General features: G+C 49.5%; 1 protein-coding gene across 2 annotated transcripts in view; it reads left to right on the plus strand.

Annotated features, from left to right (window-relative positions):
* Positions 1-14849, plus strand: part of LOC147663856 (transmembrane protein 176B-like) — a 79630-nt gene that overhangs the window by 38677 nt on the left and 26104 nt on the right. For both annotated transcript variants that reach the window (XM_086950148.1, XM_086950149.1), the window contains exon 6: positions 6183-6410. In XM_086950148.1, the coding sequence (XP_086806274.1) occupies positions 6183-6410 (228 nt within the window). The remainder of the gene's footprint in view (positions 1-6182; positions 6411-14849) is intronic.

The following is a 14849-nucleotide window of genomic DNA, read 5'->3' on the forward strand; positions in this document are numbered from 1 at the left end:
TATCGATATAGTGAGCGTAAAATGACCATCCACTCCCGGTGTTTTGTTCCGAGCCATCTGCTTAATCGCCCCTTGTATCTCGGGAAGCGTTATTGCGCGCCCTAGATCTTCAGCACTATCCTCATCCAATTGAGGGAGCCGGATCTCCGGCAGATAACCCTTTATGTCGAAGACTTCAGCCTCCAGCTGACTTCGGTAAAGAGACGTATAATAGCCCAAGAAGCGCGAGAGGACCGCCGCCTGGGAATAAACCATCTCTCCCGTTGCCCAGCGCACGCTCAGGATCGGGCATCACCTGGGCACCGGAGTTGCCAATTTCGCCAACAGTGTGCCCACCTTGTCCCCTTCTGCATGTACCTTTGTGGTATACAGTCGATAATCATAACTCCTCAATCTCTCCGTCCCCGCGGCAACCAACTCCTTTGCTTCCAGTAATCGTGCCTGCAGTGTCGGTTACTCCGGCCGCCACCACTCCAAAGTCCGCAGCGCCTCTTCTGCCCTGTCCACATTAGCAACAATCACCGATCGCGCACCCGAGTATTTTCCAATACTCAGCCCTCTCCCCACCACCTTGAATGCGTCCCATTCTACAGCCCTAGTGGTAGCCGTTCCGTCATTCTCAGTAAAGTAGCATTCAATGCCTACACGGAGGTCAGCACTGAAACCCTGATCCTCTAGGGATTCCGGTCGCAACCGCCACGTAGGGACCGCCGTCCTCTCATGCTGCCACTTGACGCACATCAACTGGGGATTATGATCCGATATGGTCCTAGTTAAATACTCCGAGTGTGTCACCAAGGCCGCTATCACGGTACTGCAAAGGATTGTGTCAATCCGAACATGCAACTCGTGGAGTGCAGAAGAAAAGGAGTAGTCCCTCCCGGCTGGGTGAAGCCCTCGCCACAGGTCTATAAGGCCCCATCTATCTTGCCACGCTGACCTCTGTACCGCCAGCCTGCGAACTGGGGAATTATTCAATGGTGGATGCGACCTATCAAGCACTGTGTCTGTGATCGAGTTAAAGTCCCCTCCCATCAAGACCTGTCCCGCCAAAAAAGTTGCCAGTGACCCTGACAGTTGTTCAAAAAAGCGAGCCTGATCCACATTGGGGGCGTAAATACTACAAAGTACCACATCACGGCCATATAATCTCCCCTCCACCGCCACATATCTGCCCTCCTGATCTACAACCTGTTCGTGGCCTGGAAAGGGACCCCGGCCCGCACCCACACCAAAACCCCTCTGGCAAATGCAGAGTATGTCGTGCCAAACACCTGGCCACGCCATCTCTTCTGCAAGGTGGCACATTCCTGTTTGGTTAGATGGGTCTCCTGAAGTCAAGTCAAGTCAGAGAATTTATATAGCGCACTACATACCCAGAGGGTCTCAAGGCGCTTAGAAAGGGGAGGAGGATTACTTGTCAAATATCCACGTTTTAAGTTGTTTTCTGAATGCCAGGTGGTTCTGGGTGAGGCGAAGGTAAGCGGGGAGTGAGTTCCATGTTTTAGCAGCCAGGTATGAGAAGGATCTGCCTCCCATGGTGGTCCTGTTGATGCGAGGTACAGTGGCGAGGGCTTGGTTGGAAGAACGTAGTTGGCGGGAGGGGGTGTAGAAGGACAGTCGTGAGTTGAGGCATTCTGGTCCGATGTCGTAGAGTGATTTGTGTGCGTGAGTTAGCAGTCGGAAGGTGATTCTCTTATTGACGGGTAGCCAGTGGAGGTCTTTCAGGTGACTGGAGATGTGATCGTTGCGCGGGATGTCTAATATGATCCTGGCTGAGGCGTTTTGGATTCGTTGGAGTTTCTTCTGGAGTTTAGCGGTAGTACCTGCGTAGAGGGTGTTTCCATAGTCCAGTCGGCTCGTGACTAGAGCATGGGTGACTGTTTTCCTTGTTTCGGTGGGGATCCAGCGAAATGTTTTTCTGAGTGCTATCTGGATCCCACGTCTCACCAAGTACGCATGCACCCTATGGCGTCTTGACATAGATCGCAAACCACGCACATTCCATGTGAGACACTTCAAATCAGGTAACTCCCCCATTGCAACTGCTCCTCAGCTTCTCCCTCTTCCCATCCTGTAGGCACACACCCCCAGCCCACCCCCCCAGAACGGGACCCAATAACAAATTATTAGTCCCCATCCAAACTCCCATAACGATACACACAAGTCTAATCTGTGGTAGCCACCACAGTAAGCCTTAAGGGCAACAGGAGGGTGGGTCTGGGCCAACGGGCGGCACGCTACGCCATCACCTCTAGCCCTAGATCGCAAGCGATAGTGCGTCGCCATAATCATTGTTCCATATCAAACCACTGATATCTGCTCCGTTATGACCAGTTCACAGGAGGCAGGGACCCGAAGGGGGCTAGTCACCCATGATTTTGTCTGCAGTTTGGGGTGTAACCACCGGGCCCCTGGCACTGTCCACATCAGAGACTTCCGTGCCCGATTTTCCCTCTATCTCCTCGGAGTCCGACCCCATCGCCGATCCACTCTTCTGCGAACCAGTGATCACCGCCGTCGCCACCAAGGCTGTCCGTTTGTCGGCAGCTATTTGGTCAGACTGTTTCTTCAGCTGACTCCTATTCCGTTTGCGGATTCGTTGTGATTTGCGCACCTGCAACGGTTTCGGTTTACCCCAGTCTCCTCTACCTCTGCGGTCCGTGCCGGCTCTATACGACGCAAGCCATGTCCAAGCCTCCTCAGGAGTCAGGAAGAAGTGTGTTGACCCATCCATGATGATCCTCAGTTTGGCTGGGAAGAGCAGAGAGTATTGGACCCCTTTATCTCTGATTTCTTTCTTCACCGATAGATACGAGGCCCTGCGACGTTGTACGTCTTGAGCGTAGTCCGAAAAGATCATGACTGAGCTGTTCTCTACCTGGAAAGGCCCCGCTGAGCGGGCCCTCTGAATCAACAGGTCCCTATTCTTGAAGTGTAGAACCCTGGCCACCACCGGCCGAGGAGGGCGACCCGGCAAAGGCGGCTTGGACGGCACCCTATGCGCCCTCTCAAGGGTGAAGAAGGAGGAGAGGCCCTCCGGGGCAACAACCGCTTTGAATTTGTTCTCTAGGAATGCGACCATATCCTCCCCCTCTGATTTTTCGGGCAGGCCCACCACTCGGACGTTGTTGCGCTGGTTGCGGCTTTCGGAGTCCTCAGCCCTCCTTTCCAAGACCGCCAGGCGGCTCAACACCTCGCTCAACTTGTGTTCCGCCGTGACCACTGCCGGTTTCAGGTCTTGGAGCACCAGCTCGGTTTCTTTCACCCTGTCCACCAATTTGGCATGGTCCGCTCTCAGGACCCCCAGCCCCGTCGCCACCTGACTATGTCCTGGTGCAATGATTCCTTCGTTGCCGCTATTGCGTCCAGGATATTGTCACGGCGCTGATTAAGCCGTTGTTCTTGTGCCGATTCCCCAGGGACCATATGGGTATCCTGGCCGTCGCCCGCCCCATCTCGCTCTCCGTTTTCGACTTCGGCTTCATCACCCCGGCAGGTGTGGCCTCCCGCACCTCCAAGGCCACCTCCTCCGTGGAAAATGTACCGAGCGAGCCCCCTGGGCACCCAATGACATGCAAAGTCCCTATGTGCCTTTAATTTATTTTTATTTATATGTATTGATAATAAATTGATAATTATTTATTGATAATTAATTTTTATTAATTGGTATTCAGTTTTTTTAAATTGGTAATTAATTGTTGTTAATTGGTCAATATTTTTAATTATTTTTTATTGGTATTGATAATTTAATCTTATTTTAATATTAAATTATTTATTTCCCTACTGTTTCACTCCTAGGAGTGGGAATAGTAAATTCTACCCCCCCCTTCCCCACCGCTATCCAATGCTTTCCCTACTGTTGCACTCTCTGGAGTGGGAATAGTAATTTTTACCCTCCCGCTATCCAACGCTTTCCCTACTGTTGCATTCTCTGGAGTGGGAATAGTAATTTTTACCCTCCTGCTATCCAACGCTTTCCCTACTGTTGCACTCTCTGGAGTGGGAATAGTAATTTTTACCCTCCCGCTATCCAACGCTTTCCCTACTGTTGCACTCTCTGGAGTGGGAATAGTAATTTTTACCCTCCCGCTATCCAACGCTTTCCCTACTGTTGCACTCTCTGGAGTGGGAATAGTAATTTTTACCCCTACGCTATCCAATGTTTTCACTACTGTTGCACTCTGGAGTGGGAATAGTAATTGTTACCCTCCCGCTATCCAACACTTTCCCTACTGTTGCACTCTCTGGAGTGGGAATAGTAAGTTTTTACCCCTACGCTATCCATTTTCCCTACTGTTGCACTCTCTGGAGAGGGAATAGTAATTTTTACCCCTACACTATCCAACGTTTTCACTACTGTTGCACTCATTATTAATTAATATAAAAATTATTATTTTAATTATTTTAAATATTATATTTTATTTATTTTTATATTTAAATAATATGTTTATTTATATATTTATGTCATATTTTTATCAATGTTCTAAATATTTTATAATTAGGATTAATAATTATTTTATAATATTATTAAGTTAATTTATATTAAAAAACATTTTTTTACATTTCATTTATTACTAGCTTACCCGTCATGCGTTGCTGCGATCTCAGAAGAAAGGAAATTTAAGGAAACTTGTTATGATAACATTCAATTTACATTGTGTCATTTTTATTGAAACTTATTCATTTTAATATGGAAAACATTTTAAAGTGTTTTAATTCAGTTTATTTATTCGAGTGCTTGTGGATACACAGTATTTTTTGTTTTTCCATCTGGTGCGTACATAAATAAATCAGAAGGTTTTCCAATGCATGAGCTGGCTACATACAGTTGTCCATGTGAGAAGCACGGATTCTCCAAATCTAGTCCACACACTTGCAGCGATTGTCCTTGTGCTTTGTTGATGGTCATTGCAAAAGAGAGTCGCACCGGAAACTGTAAACGTTCAGTATTAGAAAGATTATGAGAGCCCTGGGGGCCGGGGGGCCGATTTTAAAAATTGTTGTTTTTTTTTTGCCAGAAACTTTCGGGAGAGTGTACTCAACAACTTTTAACAATTTTTTTTTTTGCCAGAAACCTTCGCGCAAGTGTACTCAACAACTTCCCAAAGTTTCATGCTGATCGGATGAGTGGTGTAGTAATGCATAAAGGACAAACAGACAGACATACTTTCGTTTTTATATATATGGCTAGATTTTTACATTTTAAGGTTTTTTACATTATTGTAATTATTTCTTATTTAATTATGTTCATTATTTAATTACATTACTAGAATTTTTAATACATTTAAAAAATTCGATATTTTAGTTAACTATATTTTGACATTCTATATTTTGGAATCAATATTTTAGTACTTACCTATTTGTAGATAGGCATCCTATATTCTGTCCCTCGATATTTTGGCGTTGATATTTTGGTAATTCGATATACTGTCCCCCGATATTTCAATACTGAACCGTTTACCATATCCCCACTTTCCCACCCATGCTCTGTTTCAGCTCACTGTGTTTCTTTGTGGGGTCCTGCCCTCCACAGGTCTTGCTCTGGCGTCTTGACTCTTGAAAAGTGCCCCAGCTTCCCTGCCCGGGCTGTGTTTGGGTTTAGGGGCAGGATCCCCCCTCCCTGGTGTCCTGATCCTTGCAGTTTTGACTCCCTACCCATCCCTTGTTTTCCAATCTCCCTCAACTTCACTGTGCCTTCTTTCCTAGTCATCTGACTCAGCCTTCCTGCTAATACTCTGTTTGCGGAGAAAGTCTCTTTGAAGGGAACTCTCCTTCCCCTCACCTCTGTTTACCTCCCTGTTTACCAGACGCTTGCCTTCCCTTCCTGGTAATGAGGTGCTTGATATCAAGTCACCTCTCTACATGGTTCTGGCTTTCCCATGTTTAGCTCTGCTGCTTTCCTGGTGAACTGTCCTGGCCTTCCTGCCTCTGGAGTGTCCTATCCTCCCCTGTGTAGGATTCCATGGTATCTTAGCATAGCCCCCCTCCAGACTCATTGTGACTTATCTTTTTTGGGACTCTCAGCACTAGGCTGGACTGTCATAATGTGGTGCAATTGGTTAAGAAAACTAGTGTCTTCTGTGGCCTGGGATTTGAACAGGATATTTCTTTTTTCTTATGCTTCTTCAGGGCTCTGTGCTTGGGGGGCTCACATCTCTTTATTTTTCCTTTTTCCATAGCTTTGCACAGCAACAGTGATGAATTTGTTGAGCCTCTGTGCAGCCATAGCAGGATTCGGTGTGAGTGTGTTCGATCTCGGGTGGAATCCCGGATGGGAGACAGGTTCGGAGTACTCTTGCGATCCAAAGGTATTCTTTCGGTACCTCGACAGGTACACATATGACAGAGTCACGTTGGAGAGCGAGCTGAGAGTAAGAGAATGCAATGACTCTTTAACCAAGCTCATGGTAAGTCGCTCTCTCCCTGCTTTTGTTCTTGAACTAATGGTCGATAGAGAGGGCCCACTACTTTGTGTAAATTGTAATATTTGTATACGTAGTAAGGACACACCGGTAAGTGCTGGGCTTCAAGGTCAGCAGCTCTTTCTTCCAATAAGTAAGCTACCATCCCTACATTCAAATGCGTCCAAGACTGGACAAAGCCTTGGGGCAGATTCACAGAACTAACTTAAGGCAAAATCCTAAACTTACTACTTTTGGTATTCACAGAAGTTATGATTTTGTCTTAAGTTTGACTTAAGACAGACTTAAGACAAAATCCTAACTTAAGTCTGTCTTAAGTCTGTTTTAAGACAAACTTAAGACAAAATCCTAACTTCTGTGAATACCAAAAGTAGTACGTTTAGGATTTTGTCTTAAGTTAGTTCTGTGAATCGGGCCCGATGTGTAGGTACCTATGCATAATGAAACCTACGACACCTTGTGATAACTCACTGCTGGATGTTATGTTATGTCATGCCATGTTTATTTGTTTGAAGAACAAGGAGGGGTTTGGCCCAGTAGGGAAGAGGGTAGGTAGGGCCCGTTAATACCAAACGAAAGAGAATTTACCTATGCCTCTATACACATGCTCACAACATTTAATGTAATGAAAGAGTAAACCACACTGTTAGTCGACTCAGACATTGATTTATGTCAGTTATTCAAAAATCATGAATTATTCATACTTTGTGGCAAGAGAAAAATACATAGTCAACTTTACATTGAACACACAAAAAGAGATTTTTGCAAGGGAAAAAGCAAAACAAACAACATATGAATAAGTGTGTGAATTATAGTGAACAAAACAACAACAAGTTCATGACATTGTACATAGTGAATAAATAGTGTCAAAACAGTGAACAACAGTTTTTCAAGAGTTATAATGGGATCAGGGGTACGCCTTACTCAATGCTTGCCCCACTACCTGTAACACTATTAATTATGAATTTTATTTTTGTACAGGACAAGAAATAGAACCCAACATGAATTGGGACATGCCAAGAGATTTGGGCAAAACAATAATGTTGAATGCCAACGCGTTTCGAATACCGATGTATGAGTCATCGGATTCTCATCAGGGCGTGGAGTGAATCCATTGAAACTGTTGAGGGAAGAAGGGAAAAGGGATATACTTTAAAAACTTGAAATTTTAACTTAAGGAAGCTTTTCCCATATGAATGGGCTTTTGTAGCGGACTTGGTAAATCTTTCAATAAATGCCAATTGTTTAAAATGATACGTTTGAACTGGTTCGTGTGTGGTCCATAAGTTGTGACGCACACCGACTCAGTCTGTTCATTTTTTTCTTTTTTCACCAGGAGGTTTTCTCTGGCAGTGCATCTTGCTCGTTTTTTTGAATGATTAAGGAGTTTTTTTGGATAGCCCCTTTTAGCCATTTCAGCGCAAAAATTTGTAGCATGCTGATCAAAATCCGATATCTCGGTACAATTTCTTCTTATTCGTAACAGTTGCCCAAAAGGGAGATTTTCCTTCAGGCACTGTGGGTGCGAGCTTTTAAAGTGAAGAATGGTGTTTCTGTCTGTTGATTTTTTGTGTAGGGTCGTGTTTAGAGTGTTTTCGCGGACCCCTACTGTGATGTCCAAAAAAGTCATCCTGCTTGTGCTCGATTCAATGATGACTGTTTTTTACATAAAAAAAGACCCAATCGACCACAGTATTTTGGTCGCATAAGGTATGTTGCATCAGATGGTGCATTCATATGGGAAAAGCTTCCTTAAGTTAAAATTTCAAGTTTTTAAAGTATATCCCTTTTCCCTTCTTCCCTCAACAGTTTCAATGGATTCACTCCACGCCCTGATGAGAATCCGATGACTCATACATCGGTATTCGAAACGCGTTGGCATTCAACATTATTGTTTTGCCCAAATCTCTTGGCATGTCCCAATTCATGTTGGGTTCTATTTCTTGTCCTGTACAAAAATAAAATTCATAATTAATAGTGTTACAGGTAGTGGGGCAAGCATTGAGTAAGGCGTACCCCTGATCCCATTATAACTCTTGAAAAACTGTTGTTCACTGTTTTGACACTATTTATTCACTATGTACAATGTCATGAACTTGTTGTTGTTTTGTTCACTATAATTCACACACTTATTCATATGTTGTTTGTTTTGCTTTTTCCCTTGCAAAAATCTCTTTTTGTGTGTTCAATGTAAAGTTGACTATGTATTTTTCTCTTGCCACAAAGTATGAATAATTCATGATTTTTGAATAACTGACATAAATCAATGTCTGAGTCGACTAACAGTGTGGTTTACTCTTTCATTACATTAAATGTTGTGAGCATGTGTATAGAGGCATAGGTAAATGTTTATTTGTTTAGCACACACCTCCCCTGGGAGGGAATACTGGATCTGAAATAGAAGCTGTTTGGGCTGCTCCAGGGACAGGGCTAGGTAACGAGCCAGGCCTTCAGTTTCCAAATTTAAGAACGGAGGTGATGGATAGGGCATTCCAGGCCTAAGGAGCGAGGTAGGAGAAGTCACTACTGCCAGCTCTGGTTCTGCTTATGTGGTGATTGTTTGCGAGTAGGAATCCGGTTGAACAGAGGCGTCTGGAAGCAAAAGTTTGTGTGGTTCCTGGAGTACGTCGGCCAATCTTGTGCAAGGATTTTTATGTATTTGTGAGGAGTTTGAAGAGAGCTTGTTTGTGGTTTGGGAGCCAGCGGAGCTCTTTGAGGTGCTTGGTGATGTGAGTGTGGGATGGTAGGTTTGAAGGAGAGTCTGGCTGCTGAGTTTTGTGTGATCTGGAGTCTTCTAGTTAGTTGAGCGTTGATTCCAGCATAGAGTGCATTGCCGTAGACCAGTTTGCTATTGATGAGGGCTTAGGTGACGCATTCTGCTAGTGTTGGTGGGGAGCCATTTGAAGACCTTCTTGAGACTCTTGAGTATGAGGAGGCAGGAGATGGACACCATGTTTACTTGGCCGGTCATGGTGAGTTGGTGGTTTTCTACTATTTCAAAGTTCTTTGTGTGGTTTGCCAAGAGGGATATGGGTCCATGTTTGGTTGGCCACCCAGGGGTCCCAGAGTGAGGTGTCTTTGCTAAAGACTACTCCTTCCATCTTGACTGGGTTAAGTTTGAGTCAGGTGTTTTTCATCCATGTGGTGTCTTCAGTCATGCGGAGAAATTGTTCCGGGTGTTTGGCATCTTGAGAGGGAGAGTATGAGATGAGTGTTGTCAGCATAGGATTTGGTGTTGATTCCACGGACGTGGATGATGCTGGCGAGTTTAATCATGTAAGCATTGAACAGACTGGGACTGGGTGAGAATCCTTGTGGAAATCTGCAGATGAGGTTGCTGCATCCTTGATGAAGGAGGCTGGGCTGACCAGTTGGGTGTGGCCTGTCTGGAAGAAGCAAATCCAGCAAAATACAGGAACTAGGATGCCAGCTTCATACAGTCATTGGGTGGGAGATGGTGTTGAAGGCTGCAGAAATATCCAGTAGGATGGTGGAAGCAGTGTCACGTCTGTCAATGATCATCTGGATGTCGTCTCTGTACTGTGGTTGGTCAAGGAGGTGGTTATCAGGGAAGTGGGTGACTAGGTGTTTATCATCTTTTCCATGACTTTTCCCGGGTAGGATAGGCGGGAGATAGGTCAGTAGTTGGCAGGGCATCTTGTGGTCTGCAGAGGGTTCTTGGGGAGAGGGAGTACTGTGGCATGTTTTCAGGCATTCACGTAGTTGGCTGAAATGATTGTGTTGTTCAGGACCAGGGTGAGGAATACACTGATGGGATACAGATCTTTCATGAAGGCGTGGCTATTGTGGCCCAGGTGGGGTGGTCAGGGTGTTCCTCAGGGTGTTAGTAAAGAAGGGCATGAAGTCTGTGAGAGTCTGTTTAGGGCTCAAAGGTTTTTTAGATGCTAGCCCAGTTTCGGTTAGAAAGAGCAGTTGTGGAGCAGATCCCAAATTTTGGTGGTGTGTTTAATGAGGGAGCGACTGTTAAAGAGTATGCAGGACAGAAAGGGCTATGGTGTAGTGGGTATCCAGTTTGTGTTGAGTGTGTGTGTAGTCTGTTGGGTGTTTGAGATGTGTGGGGAGAGCGAGGTGGGTGTGAGAGGTTGTATGTGAAATGGCAGATGGAGCACGAGCATGCACCTTCAGGGCAATGAGGCACGACAGCAGCACTGTGAGATGCGGCCAGGGTTCAAGAAGCGGATGGTTCTGTGGAGTAGGAGTAGCTATGGAGGGCGGTGGATGGGAGGAAGACCAGGGGTCATGGCGCTGGGTGGGGTGCAAATGGGCACTGATGGACTTGCCCTTGTCGTTGCTTTGGTAGGCCAGCGGGATGTCTGCGCAGTAGCCTTCATTAAGTGAAGATAGTTTTGGAGGGGAACCAGTGATGTCACTTCATGAGCAGTTGGATGATGCAAAATCCAGTGATATCACTTCCTCCTGTGTGATATCACATCCTCTGAAGATAGATAAGGGGAATCTAGACCTCTTATTTGGTTTCTTCTTTAAAAGACTTGGACCTCTGTATCAAGCCACGTCATAAAGAGATCTCCGTTCGCCAGTACAGTAATGCTCAAGTACATCCAAAAAATTATTACCACCTAAAGAGGCAGCCCTAATACCTAAACCAGGGGCAAAGTAAAGACTAGAATCCTAACAAAGTTTCAAGTAACACATTACATATATCATAAACTCAAGAGATATTAAGAATACATCACATCTGAAAGAGACACGTTAGTGATAGATTCCTTACCTTAGAATATCCCCAGGTGTCAGACTGGATCCGGAAAGTTTTGCGTAGCAGTACCCTTGCGCGTCGGTAGGCGTCGTCTGCGGCTCCGCGTCCGTCGTTGGCGTCATGGGCGCCGTGATGACGTCGTCGGAGTACTTAGACGCCGCCTCCGCGTGCTGACGTCAGTTGTTCTTTTTTCCGCGCCAGCCAGCGCAGATCTGGAAAGAGCAGTTCCCTAGTCACTTTTTGACTAAACTTTTGTGATCTTTTGATCCATTCGAAGTCTTTACGACTCCGACGGTGCCGTTAGGGATGCCCGGGCTCAAGCATTGCGACGAGTGCGACCGTACCATGTCGGTCACGGATCCCCACCGCTTGTGTCTGATGTGTTTGGGCGTCGACCATGACGACGAGGCCTGCTCCGACTGTCGGGCCCTTTTGAGGAAGGCTAGGCGGGAGCGGTCCCGCAGGCGACTCGAAATCCGCCAGTCGGCCCCGCGCCGTGTGAGGTCCCGGTCCCACGGGAGGTCGAGGGACAGGTCGCGGGGACAGACCCGTCACAGCTCCGGGAGTCGGCGCCACTCCTCCGGGTCCAAGTCGTCAGGTAAGAAGCATAAGAAGTCGAAGAGACATCATCGCTCTTCTGACTCCCCCCGACGCTCACGCGATGCGGCCGGGGGTTCGGGTGACACCGCCCACGCGGCTCCTCGGGAGTAGCGGGCGCCGCGTTCGGCCCCATAGCCCCCGGTCCCTGGGCTGAATGCGACGCCGGAGGAGATCGAGGGTTTCCTCATGGCCATGAGGTCCCTTTCTCCTCCGACGGGTTCCGTGGCGCCTTCGGGCCCAGTGAACCCGTCTGGGGGCCCTAGTGGGTCGGAGGCTACGACCCCGACGCCGTCGCGTGCTTCGGCCTCGACGCCGCCGGCGCCTTCGGGCCCGGCGCCGCAGGGCTCCACGATCCCGACACCGCCGGTGCCCTCGGACCCGGCGCCGCAGGGTACAGCGGCCCCGGCGTCGTCGGCGCCTTCGGGTCCGGCACCACAGGGCGCCGCTGGACCCTCCTCGGGCGATGGATCGTCACCGGTGGACCTTATGGCCCCCCCGGCGTCGGTCCGTGTGGTGTCCCCTCCGGCGTCGTCCTCGGATGGCGCCGTCCCCGATGCCTCCTCTCAATCGGTTCCGACGTCGGGACGACGCCTTTCGGCGCCGATCTCGATGCCGTTTGGAGATTTTAGTTTCTATGAACCGACCCCATTCACTTACGACCCTGATTCTCAGGAGATGGGGGAAGAGGAGAATTGGGAGGGGTCTGAGGATCCTCTGACCAGGGAGTGTCAGTCTAACATGGACTGGACAGGAGACCTTGGGGAGGCCAGTGGCCTGGACACCTCTCCAGACACTGGATTTGTCTCTCCTCCTACCGTGGCTTCGGAGGAGGGTGCTACTTATGGTGTGGTGTTGATGAGGGCTGCTAAGGCCTTGGGCCTTGAGCTCCCCGTCGCGGCCGTGAGGACTAACCTCCTCACTGAGGTCCTTAAGCCGCAATCATGCTCCATGGAGCCTCTGCTGCCGTTTAATGAGGCCTTGATGGACGTTCTTTTGGGCACTTGGTCCAGGCCCGCTACAGGTTCGCCTGTAGATAGGAACGTGGCCAGACGCCACCGCCCGGCCCCGGGCGACCCATGTTTCCTATCCACCAACCCCACCCCGAGAGTCTGGTTATCCAGGCCTCTAACTCCCAGACCGCCTTCCCGACGGCCCCGCTGGACAGGGAGTCCAAGAGGTACGAGGCTTATGGCAAGAAGGTGTTCTCGTCCCTGAGCTTGGGACTGCGGTCTTCCAACATCGCATGCCTCTTGGGCCGTTACACCCACTCTCTGTGGGAAACGGTGGCGGAAGTGCTGCCAGAGTGTCCGTTGGAGGTACGGGCCAAACTCGGCCAAGCCCTAGTGGAGGGCCGGGACGCAGCAAAGTATTCAATCAGGTGCGGACTGGATACTACTGACTCGCTGGGCAAAGCGATGGCTACGACGGTGGCGATACGACGCCACGCCTGGCTGAGATCCGCCAACTTCTCGGCAGACGTCCAAAATACACTCATGGACATGCCTTTCGATGGCCGTCGCCTCTTTGGAGACAAGGCAGACCACGCGCTTGAGCGCTTTAAGGACTCCAGGGCTACGGCCAAGTCCTTGGGCCTCTCGGCCCGCGCCAGCAAATGGGTGCCTTTCGCTCCTTTCGTGGCCAAGGAAGGGGCGCCCCCACACGTGCCGCCAGCCACTCGCCGCAAACTGTCGTCCAGCGTGGCGGCGGCCGTGGAAACCGCCGTGGAGGCGGTCGGGGAAACAAGCGGAGCCAGTCCACACCTGCCCCAGCAGCATCCGCCTCTAAACCCTCCTAGTCCGTGCTTTTCGGCCCATGTGACGCCAGTGGGAGGCAGGGTTCGCCATCACCACTCTCACTGGCGCACAGTCACTTCGGACAGGTGGGTGCTGCAGATCGTCCGAAGGGGCTACTCCCTCCCCTTCGAGACGACCCCTCAAGCCATGCCACCGCAACACCACCGCGTATCGGGGGATCACTTGCGGCTCCTGCAGGAGGAAGTTTCGGCCCTCTTGGCCAAGGGGGCCATCGAGCGCGTTCCTGGGCCAAAAGTAGGACGTGGTTGCTACTCCCACTACTTCCTGGTACCCAAGAAGGGCAAAGGGGGCCTACGCCCTATCTTGGATCTGAGGAACGTCAACGGCTTCCTCCGGAAGGAGAAGTTCAAAATGCTGACACTGGCTCAGGTTTTGGCTGCCCTAGACCCAGGAGACTGGATGGTAGCGCTGGACTTGCAGGAAGCATATTTCCATATCCCCGTCCTGCCGGCCCACCGGCGTTACCTGCGGTTCACGGTAGGCCTCGAGCACTTTCAGTTTACCGTGCTCCCCTGCGGCCTTACCAGCGCCCCACGGGTGTTCACGAAGGTGATGGCGGTGGTCGCAGCTCATCTGCGCAGGTTAGGGGTCTCAGTCTTCCCCTACCTAGACGACTGGTTGTTGAAGGCTGGCTCCCCCCAGGCAGTCGTCAGCCACCTCCAGACTACGGCGGATCTCCTACACCTGCTGGGATTTTCCATCAATGTGCCAAAGTCACACCTGTGCCCCTCTCAGAAGCTCCTTTTCATCGGAGCGGTTCTCGACTCGGCGCAGTTTCGGGTTTACCCGCCCGAACAGCGGGTTCGGGATATACAGGCTCTGATTCCGATCTTCGGGCCGTTATCCCGGGTTTCGGTCAGGTTGACGCTGCGGCTTCTGGGGCTGATGGCCTCCTGCATCCTTCTGGTGCATCACGCACGGTGGCGGATGTGGGCTCTGCAGTGGGACCTGAAGTTTCAGTGGGCCCAGCACCGGGGCAAACTGTCCGACCATGTCCTGATCTCGGAGGGCACTGCGAGACAGCTGCAGTGGTGGCTCACGGACCGCGATTGGGTCAACGGCAGATCCCTCTCCCTTCCCCAACCGGAGCACGTAGTTGTGACGGACGCGTCCCTCCAGGGCTGGGGAGGCCACTTGGGAGAGGCGGAGATCAGAGGAATCTGGTCTCCGGCGGAGTCCCGGCTCCATATCAATCTGTTGGAGCTGCGGGCGATTCGTCTGGCACTGAAAGCATTCCTCCCGTCTGTCCGAGGGAGTGCAGTGCAGGTGTTCACG

The sequence above is a fragment of the Lissotriton vulgaris genome, unplaced genomic scaffold (assembly GCF_964263255.1).
Source record: "Lissotriton vulgaris unplaced genomic scaffold, aLisVul1.2 SCAFFOLD_3164, whole genome shotgun sequence".
NCBI classification, from domain to species: Eukaryota; Metazoa; Chordata; class Amphibia; order Caudata; family Salamandridae; genus Lissotriton; species Lissotriton vulgaris.